The 18,610-nt window shown below is 43.0% G+C and overlaps 2 protein-coding genes across 5 annotated transcripts in view; one reads left to right on the top strand and one right to left on the bottom strand.

The window, feature by feature from the left end:
- GTF3C1 (general transcription factor IIIC subunit 1) overlaps positions 1-1,846 on the top strand; it is a 128,577-nt gene extending 126,731 nt beyond the window's left edge. Inside the window, exon 37 of the mRNA XM_072598050.1 lies at positions 32-1,846. Coding sequence (XP_072454151.1) covers positions 32-253 — 222 coding nt within the window. The 3' untranslated portion in view covers positions 254-1,846. The remainder of the gene's footprint in view (positions 1-31) is intronic.
- Positions 1,847-14,047: 12,201 nt separating this feature from the next.
- Positions 14,048-18,610, bottom strand: part of IL21R (interleukin 21 receptor) — a 44,552-nt gene continuing 39,989 nt past the window's right edge. For all 4 annotated transcript variants that reach the window (XM_072598093.1, XM_072598072.1, XM_072598064.1 and 1 more), the window contains one exon: positions 14,048-16,789. In XM_072598093.1, the coding sequence (XP_072454194.1) occupies positions 15,917-16,789 (873 nt within the window). In that variant the 3' untranslated portion in view covers positions 14,048-15,916. The remainder of the gene's footprint in view (positions 16,790-18,610) is intronic.

Raw genomic sequence — 18,610 nt, 5'->3', positions numbered from 1 at the left:
TTCTTAAAGACTATCTTGGTTATTTTCTCAGGGTCTAGAAGCACTTGGCTGTATCAGAAAATTCTTCCTAAAAAAGCCACCTGGAGTCTCTCTCTTCTCCAAACCAGTAGTAGAAGAGGAGGTGATGGCCCCTGGCCTGAGTGAGAGGTCGACTGTGTTTTATGAGCCTACCATAGACTGTACGCTCCGCATGGGCCGCGTATTCCCACAAGAAGTGAACTGGAATAAATGGGTACAGATGATCCATTTGTAAGACGACCTGTTTGCATTTACTTCTCCCAGCATCATTAGATGAGAGGAGACACTTGTTGGAGAGCTATGGATGGATTTCCTAGCTGATGCTTTACAGTGGCTTTGGTGCTGAGTAATCTCTTCTCTCCCCACCTCACTCCCAATTACGACCTTGTGTTTTCTGGGCTTCAGGATCGCCTCAGGCCAAGGATACCTCCTGCTATGAAGGAGCTTAATCATGTCAACAGTGAGACGCCCCCCACCCTCTTTTGTGAGAAAAGCCAGACTCCATGTGCCCCATAGACATCAGTGGAATTGGCCTCAAGAGATTGGCCCAGTAACCGAAATGGGTTGTGTAGCCAACAAGCTATACCGAAAAGAAATGTCAGTTCTCTTTGATCGGGCCCCTCTCACAGGCTGCCTTTCCCCAGGCCAGGCTCATGGCATATCTTTGTTGGAGCATCTAAATTAAAGGCCTCCTTTAGCCCTCTGCCTTCTGGGGTACCAGAAGTGTCATGAACCTAATATAAACCCAGTTTAACACAGTCTGCCCAAGCCATGCTTTATTCAGCTGCCAACACCAGGTGCTGAATGAATGCCTCATTCACTTTCTTCCTCTGTCACACAGGGAAGAGAGGGATCTAGCTTTGGGAACAGGAGCTCAGACTGTAGCTTCTGAATTTCAGAGCTCTGAGGAATTTTACTGGGGAAAGTGGGCCTCACCAGTTGGCCAGAGAGCCCCAAAGAGCCTTATGATTCACTTTCCAGCAGGCTCACTGGTGCTTCTTGTATTAGCTAGATCCAACACTTAATGCACTTAGCTGGTAAAGAGCAGCCCCGAATTTCAGCTGTGGAATGGGGTCTGATATTGAATGTAAATATATGATACTACTTATATACTCCCTCACAGTCATCCCATCCCCACAACCCACCTTTTTTATACCACTTGTATTGGTTTCTCAAACAGTCGCTACAGTTGTGTGTTTTTTATTGTAAATGAAGTTCTGATGTATAAAAGCTTCAGTTTCATTTAATTGGGGGGACTCTTAGGAGTGCTAGTTCTTCATAATCCTCTTAGGTGGGTCATAGTTCCAGTTGCCATTTGGAAATAGTGTGACCCCCACCATATCAGGGCACATTCCCATAATATTACTAGCTGGTACCTACATAGTGCCATTCGTGTTACAGCGTGTTTGTGTGCATTATTTCATTTGATGTTCACAGTGGTGCTGAGGAAGGTAGGGTAGGTATTGGTGTCCTCATCTTACAGATTTTTTAAAATGACTCAAAATAATAGATCACACAACTAGCAAATGGTAAAAGTATTGGAAAGAACCGCGCCAGTCACGTGTCCAGCCAGCACTGGAATAGGAATCCTGTCCACAGTTTATCAGTCAACAAGTACTTCGTCAGCCTGTCCTAAGTGTTGCTGTGGCAGAGGCTGGGATACAATTACAATGAAGGAAATAATCCCTACTCATACTTCGATGCAAACATTGTCCTAGTGGTCATTCAGCCTCCACTTGATCCCCAGTGATAATGACAACATGAAACTTTCATTCTATTTTTGTACATCTCTAATTATTAAACAAATTTTTCCTTCCTTCTGTTGAAATCAGCCTTCTCTGCAGCTTCTAGTTCTGCCCTTTGGGACCAAACAGAATAAATCTGATCCCTCTTCCCTTTGAACCTGGGTCTTCTGGTACCAGATCCAGCATGTTGCTTGAGAGTCATCAGGAACAATGAGGGCGCCTAGGCCTGTGGCTTTGAGCTTTAGTCTGCCTACTACCTAAGGACCTCTCTCAACACTCAGGACAGTACAGTGGAGTGGATGGTCCCTCTCATTCCTTCTGTATGGGCTGGAATCATACCAAGGGGGAAAGGAAACCATAAATAGAAATGCAGAATAAAACAGGGAGATGGGAGGGGCTCTGGCATATCTAGATCTTACTAAGTTTTATTTGATGCCAGATTTTCATAGGTTAAACATGGGGAAGTATTTCTTTCTTGACTGTAAGGTTCAGTAAATGAGGAGAAGAATAAGAAGAAGCACCCAGGACAAGGGGGAAGGGAAAGTGCCGAGAAAAGGTGAGGGGGTGGGATAGTAAATGCTTTTAAGTATTTGAAACCCAACATTCTTCAGTGGAAGTAGGGACTTGAGTCATTCTACATGGTCCCAGAAGCCACACAGGAGCAGTGAGTAGCTTAGAGAGAGGCAGATTGGCTTTGTGTAAGGGGAAGCTTCCTGACAATTCAGTCAGTCCCAAAAAGGAATGGGCTACCTCAGGAGAAAGTGATTTCCCATCCTGGGAAGCCTTGGTTCAAGTGGATAACCATTTGTTGGGGAAGTCATAGAGGGGATTTCTTCTTAGCTATGAGCTGAACATGATGCCCTCTGAGGAGATCTATGATGCTTAAAGGATGTGGGATCTTTTAAGACAAGGATAGACCAGAATTGTAAATAATTATCTTAGGCCCACTGGGTTACAGGAATTCAAATTAGCCTGCACAAGCATTTTACCTCCATGTACCCATCCTTCTAATCACAACTTTTTTTTTGTCCTAGGCACAGTGACTTAACTTTTTTGAGAATCTTGACCTCTCTCCCTCTGTGTCATGTATCTGGTTTACATTTGCACCTTACCTCCTTTAACTTCCCTCCTCCACCCACACAGAAAGCTTCTGTGTACCATGTATTTTTTTTTTAATGAAAGTGAATTCATATTTTTTGAGAATTTAATCACTTGTGCTCTTTGGAGACCCACACCCCTAAAGGCTCTTACTCCCCCTGCTCACCAGACAAGTCCCAGCCATTAGATAAGGAAACCCTGGCAGCTAGTTGCATGGTTCAGAACAGAATGAGGAGTACAACTTTACGGGTGCTACATGTTGGTCCCTTTAATGTCCTGCTCTGATAAGAGATGAGTGTAGCATCTGACTTCCCTCAAAGCCCATAGTTCAGAGAGATAGCCAGCAGGTGGCACAAAAAGCATACATTGCCTCCTGATTCTCTAGTTCACTGTTGCTAGAACAGGTGGGTAACCAATACAATACAATAGCAGTGCATCAATCCAGCCAAAGTCCCTTCTAGTACTAAAGCTCTCTCTCTCTCACCTTGCCTTTCCTCTGAGGCAAGGTTCTCCCCACCCTCCTCAGATTAAGATCTGTAATACCCAAAGGGACTCTAGAACCCTAGAGCTCTGAACACTTACATGTTGAGTGGTGTTGGCCTCTTCAGTAATAGCAGGGGTGTTTTTCTTGTTGTTTTGGTAGACAACACACATTTTAGAAGCTTCTGAAATAAGATACTTTTGTATGTGTACCCTTCAAGCTCTGCAGCAGTCATGGGGAGAGTAAGAAGATTCACCACATCCATCTATAGATTGCCATCCATCTACCTTGTGGTGGCCCAGAGCAAAGTATGCAACCTGTGGGGCCCCTGGTTAACAGCCCTTCTTGCAAGATCGTGCAACCCTTGCAGTACTTTAACCTGGACCAGAAAAGGCACCAGTATGCCCATTCAAGAACCTGCACCTGAAGTAAGATTGGCATTCAAAAAGCATTTATCTGTACGCAAGCATAAAGGGAACTCAGTTTGTGCCTGAAGTAACAAGGAGATTGTCCTGGTCTAATTGGAGAGATATCCAAATGGTTTGTGTGCATAGATAAATATAACTACAGGTAGAGGAGTTACAAGGCAAAGGTGAGATCCAGACGGTACTCCAGGAAAATCTAAAGACACAGCACTCACAGGTAGTAATAATACTGAGAGTATTTATCCAGTGCTTTAAGGCTTACAAAGTGCTTTATATGTTAACTCAGTTGAGCCTTCAGTTGTAAGTAGGTGTTATAATTATTCTCATTTTACAGATAAGAAAATGGAAACACAGGTTAAGGGACTTGTTGCAGGGTCACACAGCTAGTACATAACTGAGGCAGGATTCAAACTCAGGGCTTCCTGATTCCAGACCCCTTGCTCTTTTTTTCTTTTTTGTGGGGGAGAGAGCAGGTCAGGATGCAGAATTTAGAAGTTAGCGCCTGGTCTCTCCCATGTTTTCACATAGCCAGCTACTCTTTCCCTCCATATTTAGCTGTGGTGTGAGGGGAAATGCATTGGACCAGAAATCAAAAGGCTATTCTTGGTTCTGCCACTAACCGTGTGAAGCCTTGGGCAAGGCTCTTTGGACTCAATTTCCTCAACTTTAATATGAGGGCTTAATGGGAAGACATTTGCAGAGCCTTTCATCACAGCCACCTCCAGAGGTATGAATGGTTCTAGAATTCCCACTGCACAGAGTCATCCTTTGACAGTCGACTGATTCTCTCCACCATACCACAGCCACCTTAAAACATTCTATCCTTCCACGACCATAACCACTAGCTCCTCAAGCAGTTGGAGTCATCTGAACAACTGCTGTCCCCTCTCTCTTTTCCTGTCTTCCACCACATGAGAGACTCAGAGATATTCGACCTGTAGCTTACGTGTGCCCTCTTCCCCTACCCCACTCCCTACCTCTCCCTCCCGCTTAGTCTTGTTACCAGGGGGAAGTTGTGTCTGCCTATCAATGAGTGAGTATAGTGTTTGTTGAGTCTGTGGCCCCCTTAACCTTAGCTTGATTCTCATTTGTTGCAGGTGCATTGGAAGCAATGAGGCATTTCTGTCTTGGCAGCCAGTGAAATTACCCCCCTTGACCATAACCAGCTTTCTCAACCTCTCTGATATAGTCTCAGTCTCATCAGTCTCCCTGAGATAAGATTGTACGAAGGGGAAGTGGTTTTCCTGGTAGCTGTGGTAGCTGGAAATGATTACATTGAGAGCTGGCTGGGTGGGGCTGGCCTCAGCTGGCTGTGCAGTTTAAAACTTGTGACCCATGAGGGTGTGGAAACCACAGCCTTCCTGGGCACTGAGCAACGCTGTAGGAGGTGAGGGGAGCCTTTTTTGTAAGAGTACGCGGGTGTGAGATGTTAAGGAGAAAGGTTTAGCATAGGCTCAACTCAAGACCCTAAGTCAGGGGTACTTAATCTGGCATCCACAGATCCCTTTCAGAGGGTCCAACTTGAATGGGAGAAAAAAAAAATTACATCATTTTTTTAACTAACTTCGAACTGACATTTAACATTTCCTTCTATAACAACCCTGTGAGGTAGGTACTATTATTATCCCCATTTTATAGTTGAAGAAACTGAGGCAAACAGGGTTAAGTGTCTTGCCTGGAGTCACACACAGCTCATAAATGTCTAAGACCGTATGTGAACTCTGACTCCAGGCTCAGCACTCACTAGCACTGGGAGTGATAACTGCCTCCCTCTATACCATTATTCAGAGAAGAGATTCATAGGCTTTACCAGAGGGAGCTCACAACACAAAGTTAAGAATCCCTGCCCTAGGAAAATGAAAAGCCTGGATTATTTTTAATATCTTAATTACCGTTACTTCCCCAATGACTCCCTCCTACTACCCAACCCCTCCCTTGTAGCAAAGTAGCATAATTAACCAAAACAAATGAACCCATTGACTGAAGCCATCAAAGTAGGCATCATTAAACACCTGTAGTCCTCTGGCTGTTAAAATGCTGTGATTTTGTGCCCAGTCCTTGCTCTGTAACTTACTAATGATGTTTTTCAGTCCTAGACTCCAACACTATTAGCCAAAGGCATAAAGGCATACATGGAGATTATAAGGGGAGTGTTTGAAAACCACTGGTTGAATCATGAGACCAATCAGAATTGGAAGGACTCTGAGGACATCTAGGCCAAACCAGAATCCTTCTGCTTGGCAAAAGGTCATCCACCCTCCACCACTACAAAGGGGAATCCGTAATCCTGCTAATAAAGCCCCATCCACTTCTGAATATCTAATTATTAAAAAAAATTTTCCTTACATTGTGGTAAAATCTACCTCTGTCCCTTCCAAACATTTACCTGAATTTTGCTCACTGAAGCCAAGCAGATCTAAGCAGTATGGTATAGTGGGTACAACACAACTTGACATTAGAAAAACCTGGATTCACTTTCCTCACCTGAAAAATGAAAATAATGCTTACAGTACTTGTCTTGAAGACCTCTTGTGAAAAGTTCTTTGCAAACCTTGAAACACTATAAATAATAGCTATTTTCATTTTCCATGTGATAGTCCTTCAAAAATTTGAAGATAATAATTATCCCTACTCCCAAGTATCCTCGCCAGGCTAAACATCCCTACACAGTTCTCTCAGCTGATACAGTAGAAGATACTAAAAAGAGTACTGGATTTGGCCTCTGGAGACCTAGGCTTGAATCCGTACCCAACACTGGTGACTCAACTATGGGCAATTCAGCTAATCCTCCAATGAATCAATCAACAAACATTGATTAATTGCTATGCCAGGCCCAAGAAAAGGAAAAAGCAACAGCAGAGGATGAGATGGATGGGTAGCTGTCCCCAAAGCAACTTGAGCTTGGACAGACTTTGGGAGATAGTGAAAGATAGAAGTGCTTAGTGGTGTGCTGTGGTCCATGGAGTCACAGAGTCAAATATGACTCAACAACGATACCAGCTAAGCACCTGGAATGCACTTATTCATGCATTCAGTAAACATTTATTAAGCTCCCACTATGAGTCAGGCACTGGGCTAAGTGCTGGAGATACAAAAAGAGGCAAAAGACAGTCCCTGCCCTCAAGAAGCTTATGATCTAATGGGGGAGACGATGTCTACATATATATGTGTGGTTCGTATACAGTGGAACTTTAGGAGAGACCACTGTAGTAGCTATGGCCACTGGGAAAGGCCTCTCGCATAACATAGCGCTTGAGCTAAGACTTGAAGGAAGCTAGGAGTGCTGAGGAGCTGACATGGAGAGGGAGAGTGGTCCAGGTATGGAGAAAAGTCAGTGTGAAGCACGAAGATAGAAGATGCAGCATCATTTGTGAGAACAGTTAGTATGGCTGGACCGCAGAAGTATATGGAAAGGAAGAAGAATGGAAGGACAGGAAGGGACCAAGGTGTGAAGAACTATAAGAGCCAAACAGGAGAGTTTATATTTGATCCTAGAGGCAAGAAGAGGCCATAGGGGAAGAGATGTAAGCAGACCTATATTTTAGGAATATCATTTCCTTGGTCAAGTGGAGTCAAGAAAACTACTCAGGAGGCTATTGCAGTATTTATAGTGGTCTAGGTCAGCTACGTGGCACAGTGGCCAGAGGGCCAGGCCTGGAGTCAGGAGGACTCATCTTCCTGAGTTCAAATCTGGTCACAGACACTTATTAGCTATGTGACCCTGATCAAGTCACTTAACCCTGTGTGCCTCAGTTTCCTCATCTGTAAAATAAGCTAGAGAAATGGTGAACCACTCCAGTGTCTTTGCCAAGAAAACCCCAAATGGGATCACAGAAAGTCAGACACAACTGAAAAAATGAATAAACAGCAGAGTTAATGGTGATGGTTGTGTAAGTGGAAATGTGTACAAGAGATAGTATGCTGGGAAAAGTCCTAAGAACCAAGGCAATCCAGACTGCCCCATCACACCTTCAAACTCTTGAGTAGGAGCTGCATAATGTCAATAGAAGTGTTTAAAATGTCTAGTTTTCACTTTGTCATTTTGATGGCACTGATTGGCTTCTATTCTCTCCATCCTGAAAAACTGGAAATTCTAGTGACTTTCCGGGAGAATCATTCCCCACCCTGCATGGTGCTCTTGTCAAACACCGAAACATATCAGCCGATGCCCAAAGCAGAAAAGAAGTCTTAACTTCTCTTCTGATCTCCAGTTCGGTCGCCTCTTGGACATCTCGAACTGGATGTCCCCGTAGACAATTCCAACTCAACGTGTCTAAAACAGAACTCATCTCAACCCCTGCCTTCCCCAAACCTTCCCTTCTTTTGAATTTTTCTACTATTGTCAAGGGCACCACTATCCTTCCAGCAAGAGCTTAATAAATGTGTGCTGACTGCTGGCCTGAAGAGCGCTATAAAGAGAGGAGCAGCTACAAATTTGCCTACGGGGACATGCAGTTCGAGATGTCCAAGAGGCGATTGGACTGGAGATCAAAAGAGAAGTTAAGACTGGATAAATAGATGTGAGAAACATCAACACAGAGATAGATGATAACTGAACTGATGGAAACTGATGAGATCAAGTGAAACCATAGAGAGGGAAAAGAGAAGGCCCAGGATAGAACTTAGAGGAACATGTACACTTAAAAAGAATGACCTTGATGCAGATCCAGCGGAAGAGACAGAGGGAACAGGCAGATGGATAAGAGAAGAGCCAGGAGAGTAGAGAGTGTCCAGGGGAAGAGTGTGATTGGCAGCATCAGAGGCTGCTGAGAAGGTGAAGAAAGATGAGGAGCAAGAAGAGGCCGTTAGATTTGACAATTAAGAGGTCACTAGTAAATTTGGAGAGAGCACTTTCAATTAATGATGAGATCAAAAGCCAGACTGCAGAGGGTTTAGAAGTGAGTGAGAAGAAACCAAGGTACTGAGTGCCTTTCTCAAAGAGTTTACCTTTTTTGCTCAGATCTTGGAGGAAGAAGAATTCTTTCTCCTTGCCAAGATCACCCCCACCTACTTGTAACCTGGAGCCATCCTCCCCTTCTCCTTCAGAAGCTTGCCACTTCAATTGTCCCAACTCTCTCCCTAATATTTAATCTTTCCTTCCACTGGTTCATTCCCTACTGCCTATAAGCATGCCAGATCATCCCCATCCTTAAAAAACCAACAAAATCCTTTTGTATGAGCCTATCATCCCCTTGAGCTATCCATTTCTTCCCTTTCCCAGTCAAACTCCTAGGGGGAAAAAAGGCTGTCTTCACAAAGTGCCTCCACTTTCTCACCTCTCAACCCCTTCTCATTCACTTCATAGCCCCTTGAAATCTAGGTTCCATTGCCATCATTCCGCTGAAACTACTCACTTCCTACTTTCCCTCTTGGTGACCATATTACCTCCCAGGAATTCAGCCACCCTCTCTGTACAGATGACTGCCAGATCCATATATCTAGCCCTTTGTCTCGCAAGACTGACTACTGGCTATCTTTCCCTGGATAACTCACAGGCATTTCCAACTGAACACATGCAAAACTTAACTCATCTTCCCCCATAGCCATCCACCTTCATAACTTCCTTATTTCTATTGAATACACCACTGTTCTCATCCATTCCTTTTTCCCTACATCATGGTAAAAAGGATTTAGACCTGGGTTCAAATCTTGGTTTAGCTACTTGCTACCTGTGGGTCCTTGGAGAAGACACTTGTCATCTTTGGCCTCACTCTTCTTATCTCCTAAATGAAAGAGCTGAAGTAGACCACTTCTAAGAGCCTTCCTAGCTCATCTATGTGCCTATGATGACTGCTACTTTAGGACCTTCATCCCCCTAGACTTCTAATTGGTCTCTTTGCACCCAGTTTCCACTCTCTAATTCATCCTCCCTCTCTACCTTTCCCAAAATAATGTCTCTAATACACAGTTTTGACCACATCACTCCCTTATCTCTATAAAATACAAACTCCTCTGTTTGAGCATTTAAAGCCCTTTACAATCTGACTACAAATTAGCTTCCTTTTTTAAAAATAATGTTTTATTTTTCCCATTTACATATTAAAACAATTTAACATTCCTTTTTTTGTTTTGAGTTCCAAATTCTATCCCTCACTTCCCTCTCCTGAGTTGGTAAGTCATCTGATTTAAGTTATGCATGTGCAATCATGTAAAACATTTACATATTAGTCATTTTGTGCAAGACAACTCAGAAAAGAGAGAAGGAAGAATGGAAGGATGGAAAGGAGAAGAAAGTGAAGATAATATGTTTCAACCTGCACTCAAGTGACAGATCAGTTCTTTCTGTGGAAGTAGATAGCATTTTTCATCATGAGTCCTTTGGCATTGTCTTGGATCATTGTATTCCTGAGAATGGTTAAGTCTTTCACATTTGTTCATTGTATAATGTTCTCCTAATTCTGCTCACTTCACTTTGCATCAGTTCATGTAAGTCTTTCCGGGTTTTTCTGAAAGCATCTTGTTTGTCATTTCTTATAGCACAGTAATATTCCATCACAATCATATCACAACTGGTTCAGTCATTCCCCCAATTGATGGGCATCCCCTCAATTTCCAATTCTTAGCCACCATAAAAAGAGCTGCTATAAATATTTTTGTACAAATAGATTCCCCACCCTACCCCCTTTTTTTAATCTTAATCTCTTTTAATACCACAGAGCTAGCAGGGTATTTGCTAGATCAAAGAGTATGCACAGTTTTACAGTTCTTTGGGCATAGTTCCAAATTGCTGTCCAGAATGGTTGGTTCTATCCACAACTACTACCAGCAGTGCATTAGTGTCCTAGTTTTCCCACGTTCTCTCAAACATTTATCATTTTCCTTTTCTGTCATATTAGCCAATCTGATGAGTGTGAGGTGGTACCTCAGAGTTGTTTTAATTTGCATTTCTCTAATCAACAGTGATTTAGAGCATTTTAGCCTTTTTTTAAAGTTAATTTTCTTATTAACTTAATAATCATCAACAGAGTGTTTCAACATATAAAGAAAACAAAGTAAAACTGTATGAAACCAAAAACATCTGTTACAATTTGTTTTTCAAAGTGTATATTAAATTTAACATGGTAATAACAAAATTGCTATTTGTATGCCCTTTCGAATTTTTTCTTCTATTTTAAAAAATGTTTTACTGATACTCTTTTTGGATAAAATTGGCATCTCTAATACTATCTTCTCTCTCATACTTTCTTCTCTTCCCCACCCCAATCCCATAAACACACACACAAACAAGCACATGCAAGCCTTCCCTTATAACAAATAAGCATAACCAAGCAAAACAAATCAACATATTGGCCAAGTATGGAAATGTGTAACTTGCGTTGTGTGTCTAGTCCAGGGTTGGGAAACCTGCAGCCTCAAGGCCTTCAAATTTGGCCCTTTGACTGAATCCAAACTTCAAAGAACAAATCTCCTTAATAAAAAGATTTGTTCAGTAAAACTTGGACTCAGTCAATAGGCCAAACCCAAGGACCTAGAAGGCTACATATGAACTTGAGGCCTCAGGTTTCCTACCCGTGGATTAGTCCATCACTGTTCTGCAATGAAATAGGAGGCATGCTTCCTCCTTGGTCTTCAGCAGTCATGGCTGGCCGTTGCTTTCATCAAAGTTCTAAAGTCTTTCAAAGTTGTTTTCCTTTCTGGTTCTGAATCTATTCATTTCACCCTGCATCAATTCCTAAAGGTCTTCCTTCCCAAGCAAGCTTCTCTGAATCTCTTTTCTTATCATGCAATATTATTCTATTGCATTCACATACCACAATTTGTTCAGCTGTTGCCCAATTGATGGGTACCCACCTAGTTTCCAGTTCTTTGTCTAATTTGTCTTCCCAGGCTTATGACACATTTCTTCCCATCAAGCAGTTTTCCAGCCATGCCAGCCTATTTCATGTTCCTCATACAGGATATTCCATTGCCCACTTTCTTGCATGTCTACAGTTTCTTTTCCCCTTGCCTGGAATGTTTTTCTCCTTACCTATGCTGCTTAGAACTCCTAGCTCTCTTCAAAGATTAGCTCAAATGCTACTTCTTTCAAGAGGTCTTTCCTGAGTCACCCAGTTATCACCTCTCTGCCCCCAGTCTGGAAAGATTTATTTTATGTATATTTTGTGTTATTGGTGAACCTCTCATATCCCACCCTACCTTCTCCCCCAGTAGAATGTAAGATCCTCCAGGCTGGGGACTGTTTCTCCTCTATATTAGTACCCTCATTTAGCACAGTACCTTAGAATGAGTGTAAATAATAACTGTTTTCTGTTATGACCAGAAACTTTGAAGGTCTTTCCCTCTCAGACTGATATTTTTGTGATGGTAAATGATGTCATCTCAGTTTTTGCCTAGCCCTTCATCATTTTGTGTTGCCTCAAACAAACTGAGACCTGGGAAAGATCTTAATTTAGAAAGGCAAAGGTCATCCACTGCATCCTGGGCCGTCACCAGTATCTTGACTTGTGTCTAGAGAGAGTGAGGCTGACAACTTTGTGCAACTCTGCCTCACTTAAATCCAATTCTCTGGCAAGTCAAGATATCGCCCTTGTGATGTCATTGGTCCTCTTTGAGAACAGAGAATGAACAACAGCCACCTAGTGAGCACTTAATAAATGCCTGTTGATTGACTAGCTGATCAGTTGATTAAAGACAGAGTTAAAAAGCAAAAACTTCATTCAACCACTCTCATCCACATGGTGCCAAAGATCTGATTCTTTTTCCCAGTCAGACTAGAAGTTTGGGTATTATGTAGTCACAACCTTAGACACACTCTGTACCCAAGACAATGGCCCCCACAGATTATTGTTTAATAAAAATTTGTTTGAGATGATGAAGGGAATAGATATCTCCCAAGGTACTCTCCTCCATACTCCTGCATTTGAGGGTGATATTAGTTACAATAATTCACATTGCTATAGTGTTGTAAGGCTTACAAAGCACTCCTATTTCAAACTGTTTGAAAATGGGAGCCCTCACAGAAGAAGACTTCGAAAGGAAGAAAAGTCACCAATGGAACACGTTATTATGAATCACTTTGGGACATGGGAGACCTTGGAAAGCAAGAGATGCAACACTAATCTCTTTTAACAGCAGTATACTGGCTCCTAAACAGAAAACCCCAGAGAAAGATACCTTTCTCCTCATTCAGCTTCCCTGGATCTAAGAGTCAAGTGTCATCGCCATTTCATCCCAATATGATGCCCTGGTCTTTCTTCCTGCCACACCTTCCTCTTTAGGGTACCCTGACATCCAAAGGATCCAGTATAAAACATCAAAAGAGTTTGAGGAAACTGACCATTGCTTGGGATCATAGAATAACCATTCCATGATAGGAGGCAATATTTCCATGTAACCATGGAAATCTGTCAGTACATTGAAAAGGGTGTTGTATCTGGAGAGGACCCAGAACTTATCTATTCCCTCCTGAATTTGGAGCCAGAAAATGTGGGGTTCAAATCAACCCACCTCTGTAACAGTGTGGTGCTTGGCAAATAAATTCTCTGGACCTCAGTTTTTTTATCTATAGAATGGACTACGTAACATCTTAATGTCCCTGTCATCACTAAGCCTATAACCTTTCCATGGAGATTTTGGGAAATCTTCTTGGCATTTGAGAAGTGGGGCTCAAACAGGCTTTCAGTCATGGTGTTGTGGCCTATGGGTGCTGGGAACCCCAAAATGCAAGGGTGCAGCGTGGGGAGTCTACCTCAAAAGAATTCAACCACTCAAGCCTTCTTTTGGTCTAAGTTTATTAACACACTGGTTGGGTGGATGAGATTCCTAATGATTCTGTGCATTTGATAAGGATCAGACTGATACTTTTATAGGAAAAAGACTGTGGGAAGATCTGGATGTGATCTAGGACTGGTAAGTAGCCTGGGGTGGTTTGGAGGTAGCAGAGAAAGAAAGGCTGGGTTGGGTTGGGGACCACAATGAAAGAACAGTTGAGAGGATTATACTGGGTTGGACTGGATGCCTCAGGCAAACACCAGGGATCTGGGTTCCTGAAATTTGAGGGAAAGTTCAAGGACTGAGGGTCTTTTCTTTTTAGGGGTCCATCAGCCCCATCATTGGGATTGTGTTTTTAGAGTTGAAAGGGATCTTAGATCATTTAATTCAATTCCCTCAATCTGTAGATGAAGAAAGTGAGCCCCGTAGATGGAAGTGACTTGCTTAAGGTCACCTCTCCAGAAACTAGAAGAGTCAGGTCCAGAGACTAGATCCTTTGGTTCCATGTTGAATGGAAAATTCTTCCTTCAGTCTTTCATCTTGATTAACAAGGCAAAACTCAGCACAAAAAGAATTAATAGGAGTTTATTATAAGTATATCACAGTAGCAACAGGTAGATGGACTAATCACTGGAGATTAGCGAAGGCTTCAAGATGGAGTCAGCTTTTATCAGTGACTTTTAAATTGAGATAAAGACAATTCAGATAGGTAGGTCGACGTCAACAAAAGGTGTTGGACCCTTGCATCTCAGGGCCTCCCCAAGATAACAGGCACATGACAATTGGCAGGTAGGAGTAACCAGTCCGAGGTGGGTGAGGGTGACCAAGAGAAGATCGTATGCAGAAAACTGCTGACTCCAAGTAGGTGTGGCCTCCCCCTCCATTGTCTGACTGGCAGGACTGGGAACAATGGGTTACTGTGTCAACAGAACTTTCAATATCCAGATCCATGGGGTTTTACACCTGGATTGGGGAAGAGGTGGTTAAGTGGGGGAGGGGAAAGAGACTGAGAGAGAAAAAGACAGGAGACAGAGAGAAGGGAAGCAAAGGAGAGGGAATGAGAGTAAGGAAGGAAGGAAGGGAGGAAAGGAGATAGAGAAATAAAGATGGGGGAAGGGGATAAGAATGAGGCCGGGGTCCTGTGAGTTACCGTTCTTCTTACAGAGGGATTAGGTTGTGAGCTCCTTGAGAACTGGGACTACTTTGCCTCTTTTTGTATCCCCAGCACTAAGCACAGTCCCTGGCACGTAGTTGGCACTTAGTAAATGCTTGTTGACAGACCATTGGAGCTTGGAGCTATAGGGGTATAAGACTAGCATCACTTTTTCTAAGTCTTACCTTTCTCCCCATCTACCTCCTATTATTCTCTTTCCATATTTCATATAACCTTCCTCTGCCTGTTCATCATTAAGTCTGACCCTCTTCTCTCTAACTTTATTTTCATTATTATGGGGATGGGGGCAACACTTTGGAAAGAGGTGAAAAACAAAAAAAGGATCAAAATGTGAAGACTTATTTTTAGCAAGTCAGCTCTGGCCTTGTCAACATTCCAGTTCTAAGGCAGCTTCACAGTGTGATTCCAGTTGTTAGGCGGTTTTTTTGCACACCTGTCCAAATCTGTATCTCCAGCTCAGGTTGTAAGCTCCATATGGTCAGAGGTCTGTCTTGGATGTCCTACTTGTCCCCAAGTGTCTGCAGCTCATGAACATGGTGCAGGAGAGTCCATCCACTGCATAGTCTCTGTTTGTGTAACCACAGGCTTCCCCTTCCCCCCACTCCCACTCTTCTAACTCGTCATGGATGGGGATGTGGGGCATAAAGGAGGACTGAAAGAGAGGACACAAGGTCCAGGGAGCCTATGCCCACTCCTCACTCCTGGGGAAACTACTCCTGTTGTGTTTTTCAACAATGGCTAATAAGCATCATCAAATCAAGTGAATGCAAATGAGTAGACACACACGCACACACATATGCATGCATGTGCGTGCGCGCACACACACACACACACACACACACACACACACACACACACACACACACACACACACACACACACACACACACACACACACACACACACACTGGGCTGTCTGTAAGGACAAGTATTAAATCTGTGATTTAATGGAACTTCCAGGTGAGTATACTCCCTTTACCAATGCAAGTTGCCGTGTTGTTTTAGAGAACTGCCTAGAACCCAGGTCTTCTTGACTTCAAAGGAGTGGCCTGTTATGCCCTGTTGCCTCTCAGGCCATCTGGAAATGACATCACATAATTACAAAGTATTAAGTTGAGTCTGTTCTGCACCATTATGTTCTTCTTTTTACAGTGGTTTGATGAAGATGTGCCACATAAAGCTGTATGAATAGTTGATGTGTGACAACAGGTTTACACATTAGTCCTTGCTGATCCCACCTCAGTTTTGGGACCTGCTTAACTTGCTAACTGTTATGTGATCCAGGACTTGGGGAGGGAGGAGGGAAAATCACCCACTGTTTGACATAACTTCTTGGGATATCATCCTCAACATGACTGGTGCCCAGGGCTGAGGTGCCTTCCCTTTCCACTGGACTGCCCCCCATGAAGTCACTTTCTAAGGGGCTGCCACAGTCAGAACCAGCAAAACCACTGTCGAAGGTGTCCATATCCAAACTGACCAGTGGGTGGCCAAAGGTCTCTTTGTCTGAGCTGCAGGAGAAGTGTGCATAAGGTCCTTGGCTGAAGGGGGCACCCTCCCCTTCCTGTGAGGGCAGGGAAATCGGACTCCCTGAATCCCAGTCCTCTGGAGGATGCAGGCACAGGGCTTCCAAAATATTGCCAATGGGGGCTTCTGGCCAGACTGGGATCCTCCCAGGGCTCTCCATGGAGACATGGCCAGAGGAGATGATTCTATCTTCTTTCCCCAAGAGCAGCTCACCAGAGCCCTGTTCATCAGGTTGGTCACCATCAAGATTTATCTTGGGGTAGTTGTCATCTCCACCACAGTCACCACCTCTATCCTGAGCTAGGTGACTGCAGTCACACTGCAGCTGATCAAACTCCTTGTCATCAACCACCATCACCGTGTCAAGGGATACATGGCCATAGGATTTGTCTTTTCCATCACCAAATCCTAAGGCAAAGGATCCAACTTCTGTCTGGGAGGGTCCAGGGGGACAGATTCTACCATATCCTATCTTGGGTTGTCCATTGGCATCAATCAACTCGATTCCTTTGGTGAGGCAGCTGCCATATACTTCTAGTGCCTCTGGGGACACCAGATCCCAGTCGAATAAATTCAGGATGCTGATGGTGTAAGATTTTCCCACCCAGTTCTGTAAAAAGAGTGAGAGGAGTAGATTGTGTCATTGTCTTAGGCCATGGGAACCATCATCAAATCAATGTTACTGTTGCTTCTGTAAAGGAGGCTTCAATCAAATCAATCCACCATGATTCCACCCATTCTTGGGACTTCCCAAACTGAAATGCCCTTCACTGTCTACCACTCCCTTTTATGTGTTGTTTCCTTATTTTTGAAAGTAAACTAAGGACTGTCTCATTTTTATGTTTCTATCCTTATATTTTATCCTATCTTATCCTTTATATTTCTATAATTATCACAGTGCTTCAGCATACAGGACTTAGTAAATGCTTTTCACTCATTCATTCAAATACTGAAGCAACTAGAACACTAAGGAGCCTGATTTCTGGTGGTCAGTGACTCTAGATACAGAGTTTTTATGGTTTTCCAAACAAAAATGAGAGTTTGACCAAGGTACCAGACATGAAAGAAGATTCAGTCAATCCACCCAGTCATCAGCCCCCACAGGTGGCCATACCATCTAGTTACTGTATCACAGAATGTCCAAGCTGGAAGGAATCTTTGAACATGGCATTTTAGACTTGGAAAGGACCTTTAAACAGAATATTAGAGCTAAAAGAAACTTAGAGATTGCCTCGTCACATCCCTTAATTTCATAATTGAGAAAATTGAAACCTCAAGAGATGAGGTGATTTGCTCAAGGGCATACAGCTGGAGGGGGTGGGAATCCACCTATTCTGAGTCAGCAGAGGACAGCATCACAAATCCCTTTCAACAATCCTTAGACACCCCACTCAGCCCAGCTCCTAAATGCTAAATCCAACGACCTTTTCTCATTCCTTATCCTTCTTGACCTTTCTGCAGCTCTCAACAGAGTTGATGGTCTTTCTCCTAGACAATCTCTCCCCTCTGGGTTTTTTGTGACATTGTTCTCCTGATTTTTCTCCTACATTTTTAGCCAATTCTCAAGTCCTCTTTGGTGAGTCAAAATTCATGTTGCCACCCTTTGTGTGGTTGTATCCTAGGGTTCTGATTTGTGTCTTCTTTCTCTATACTCTTTTTCTTGATGATCCCAATGACTCCCATGGATTGAAATATCATCTCTTTACAGCAGACTTCCAACCCTGCATGTCCAGACCTTATTTATCTCTCTGCAGAGTTGTAATCCTGAATCACCAACTGCCTACTGGATATCTCCACCTGGAGGCCCTAAAGACACTTCAAATTCCACATGTCTAAGACAAAAGTCATTGTCTCTCTCTTTCCTCAACCCACTCCTTTCCCTAACTTCTCCATTCCTGTCAAGTGCACCCACCATCCATGTTTTCAAAGTCAGGTTCAAAAGTCATCCTCAGCCCTCACTCTTCATGTCCAATCACTTACCAGGTCCTGCTGATTTCTACCACCACACCACCTTCTATCCATCCCCCTCCCTCCATGTGAAGTAAAATGTGCCCTTCAATCTAAAATTTACAAAATCTGAGGGGGAAAAACTCATGAAGAAAATAAGGAAGACAATGACCAACAAAGAGAACATAATAGAAAAACTGAGAGAACCTATAAAATCATCACCAATAGATTTACTCCAGTGGGAAACAGAATTATAGTTACTGTAGACCAAACAAAGGACATCAGGCTCAGAAAATCATGGAATTTCCCTAAGAATTAGAGAGCTGAAGCAGAGATCATAACCCAGCAATCTCAATATTGATGATATCCCATAAAATTTAGAAAAAACAAAAGAATTAGATACAATATTCCAGGAAATCACCAAAGAAAATTCCCAGAACTACCAAAGATAAGTTGTGATGTACAAATAGAAAGACTCCACAGG

The sequence above is a fragment of the Notamacropus eugenii genome, chromosome 1 (genome assembly GCF_028372415.1).
Source record: "Notamacropus eugenii isolate mMacEug1 chromosome 1, mMacEug1.pri_v2, whole genome shotgun sequence".
NCBI lineage: Eukaryota > Metazoa > Chordata > Mammalia > Diprotodontia > Macropodidae > Notamacropus > Notamacropus eugenii.
This window is presented reverse-complemented; position numbering and strand designations above follow the sequence as displayed.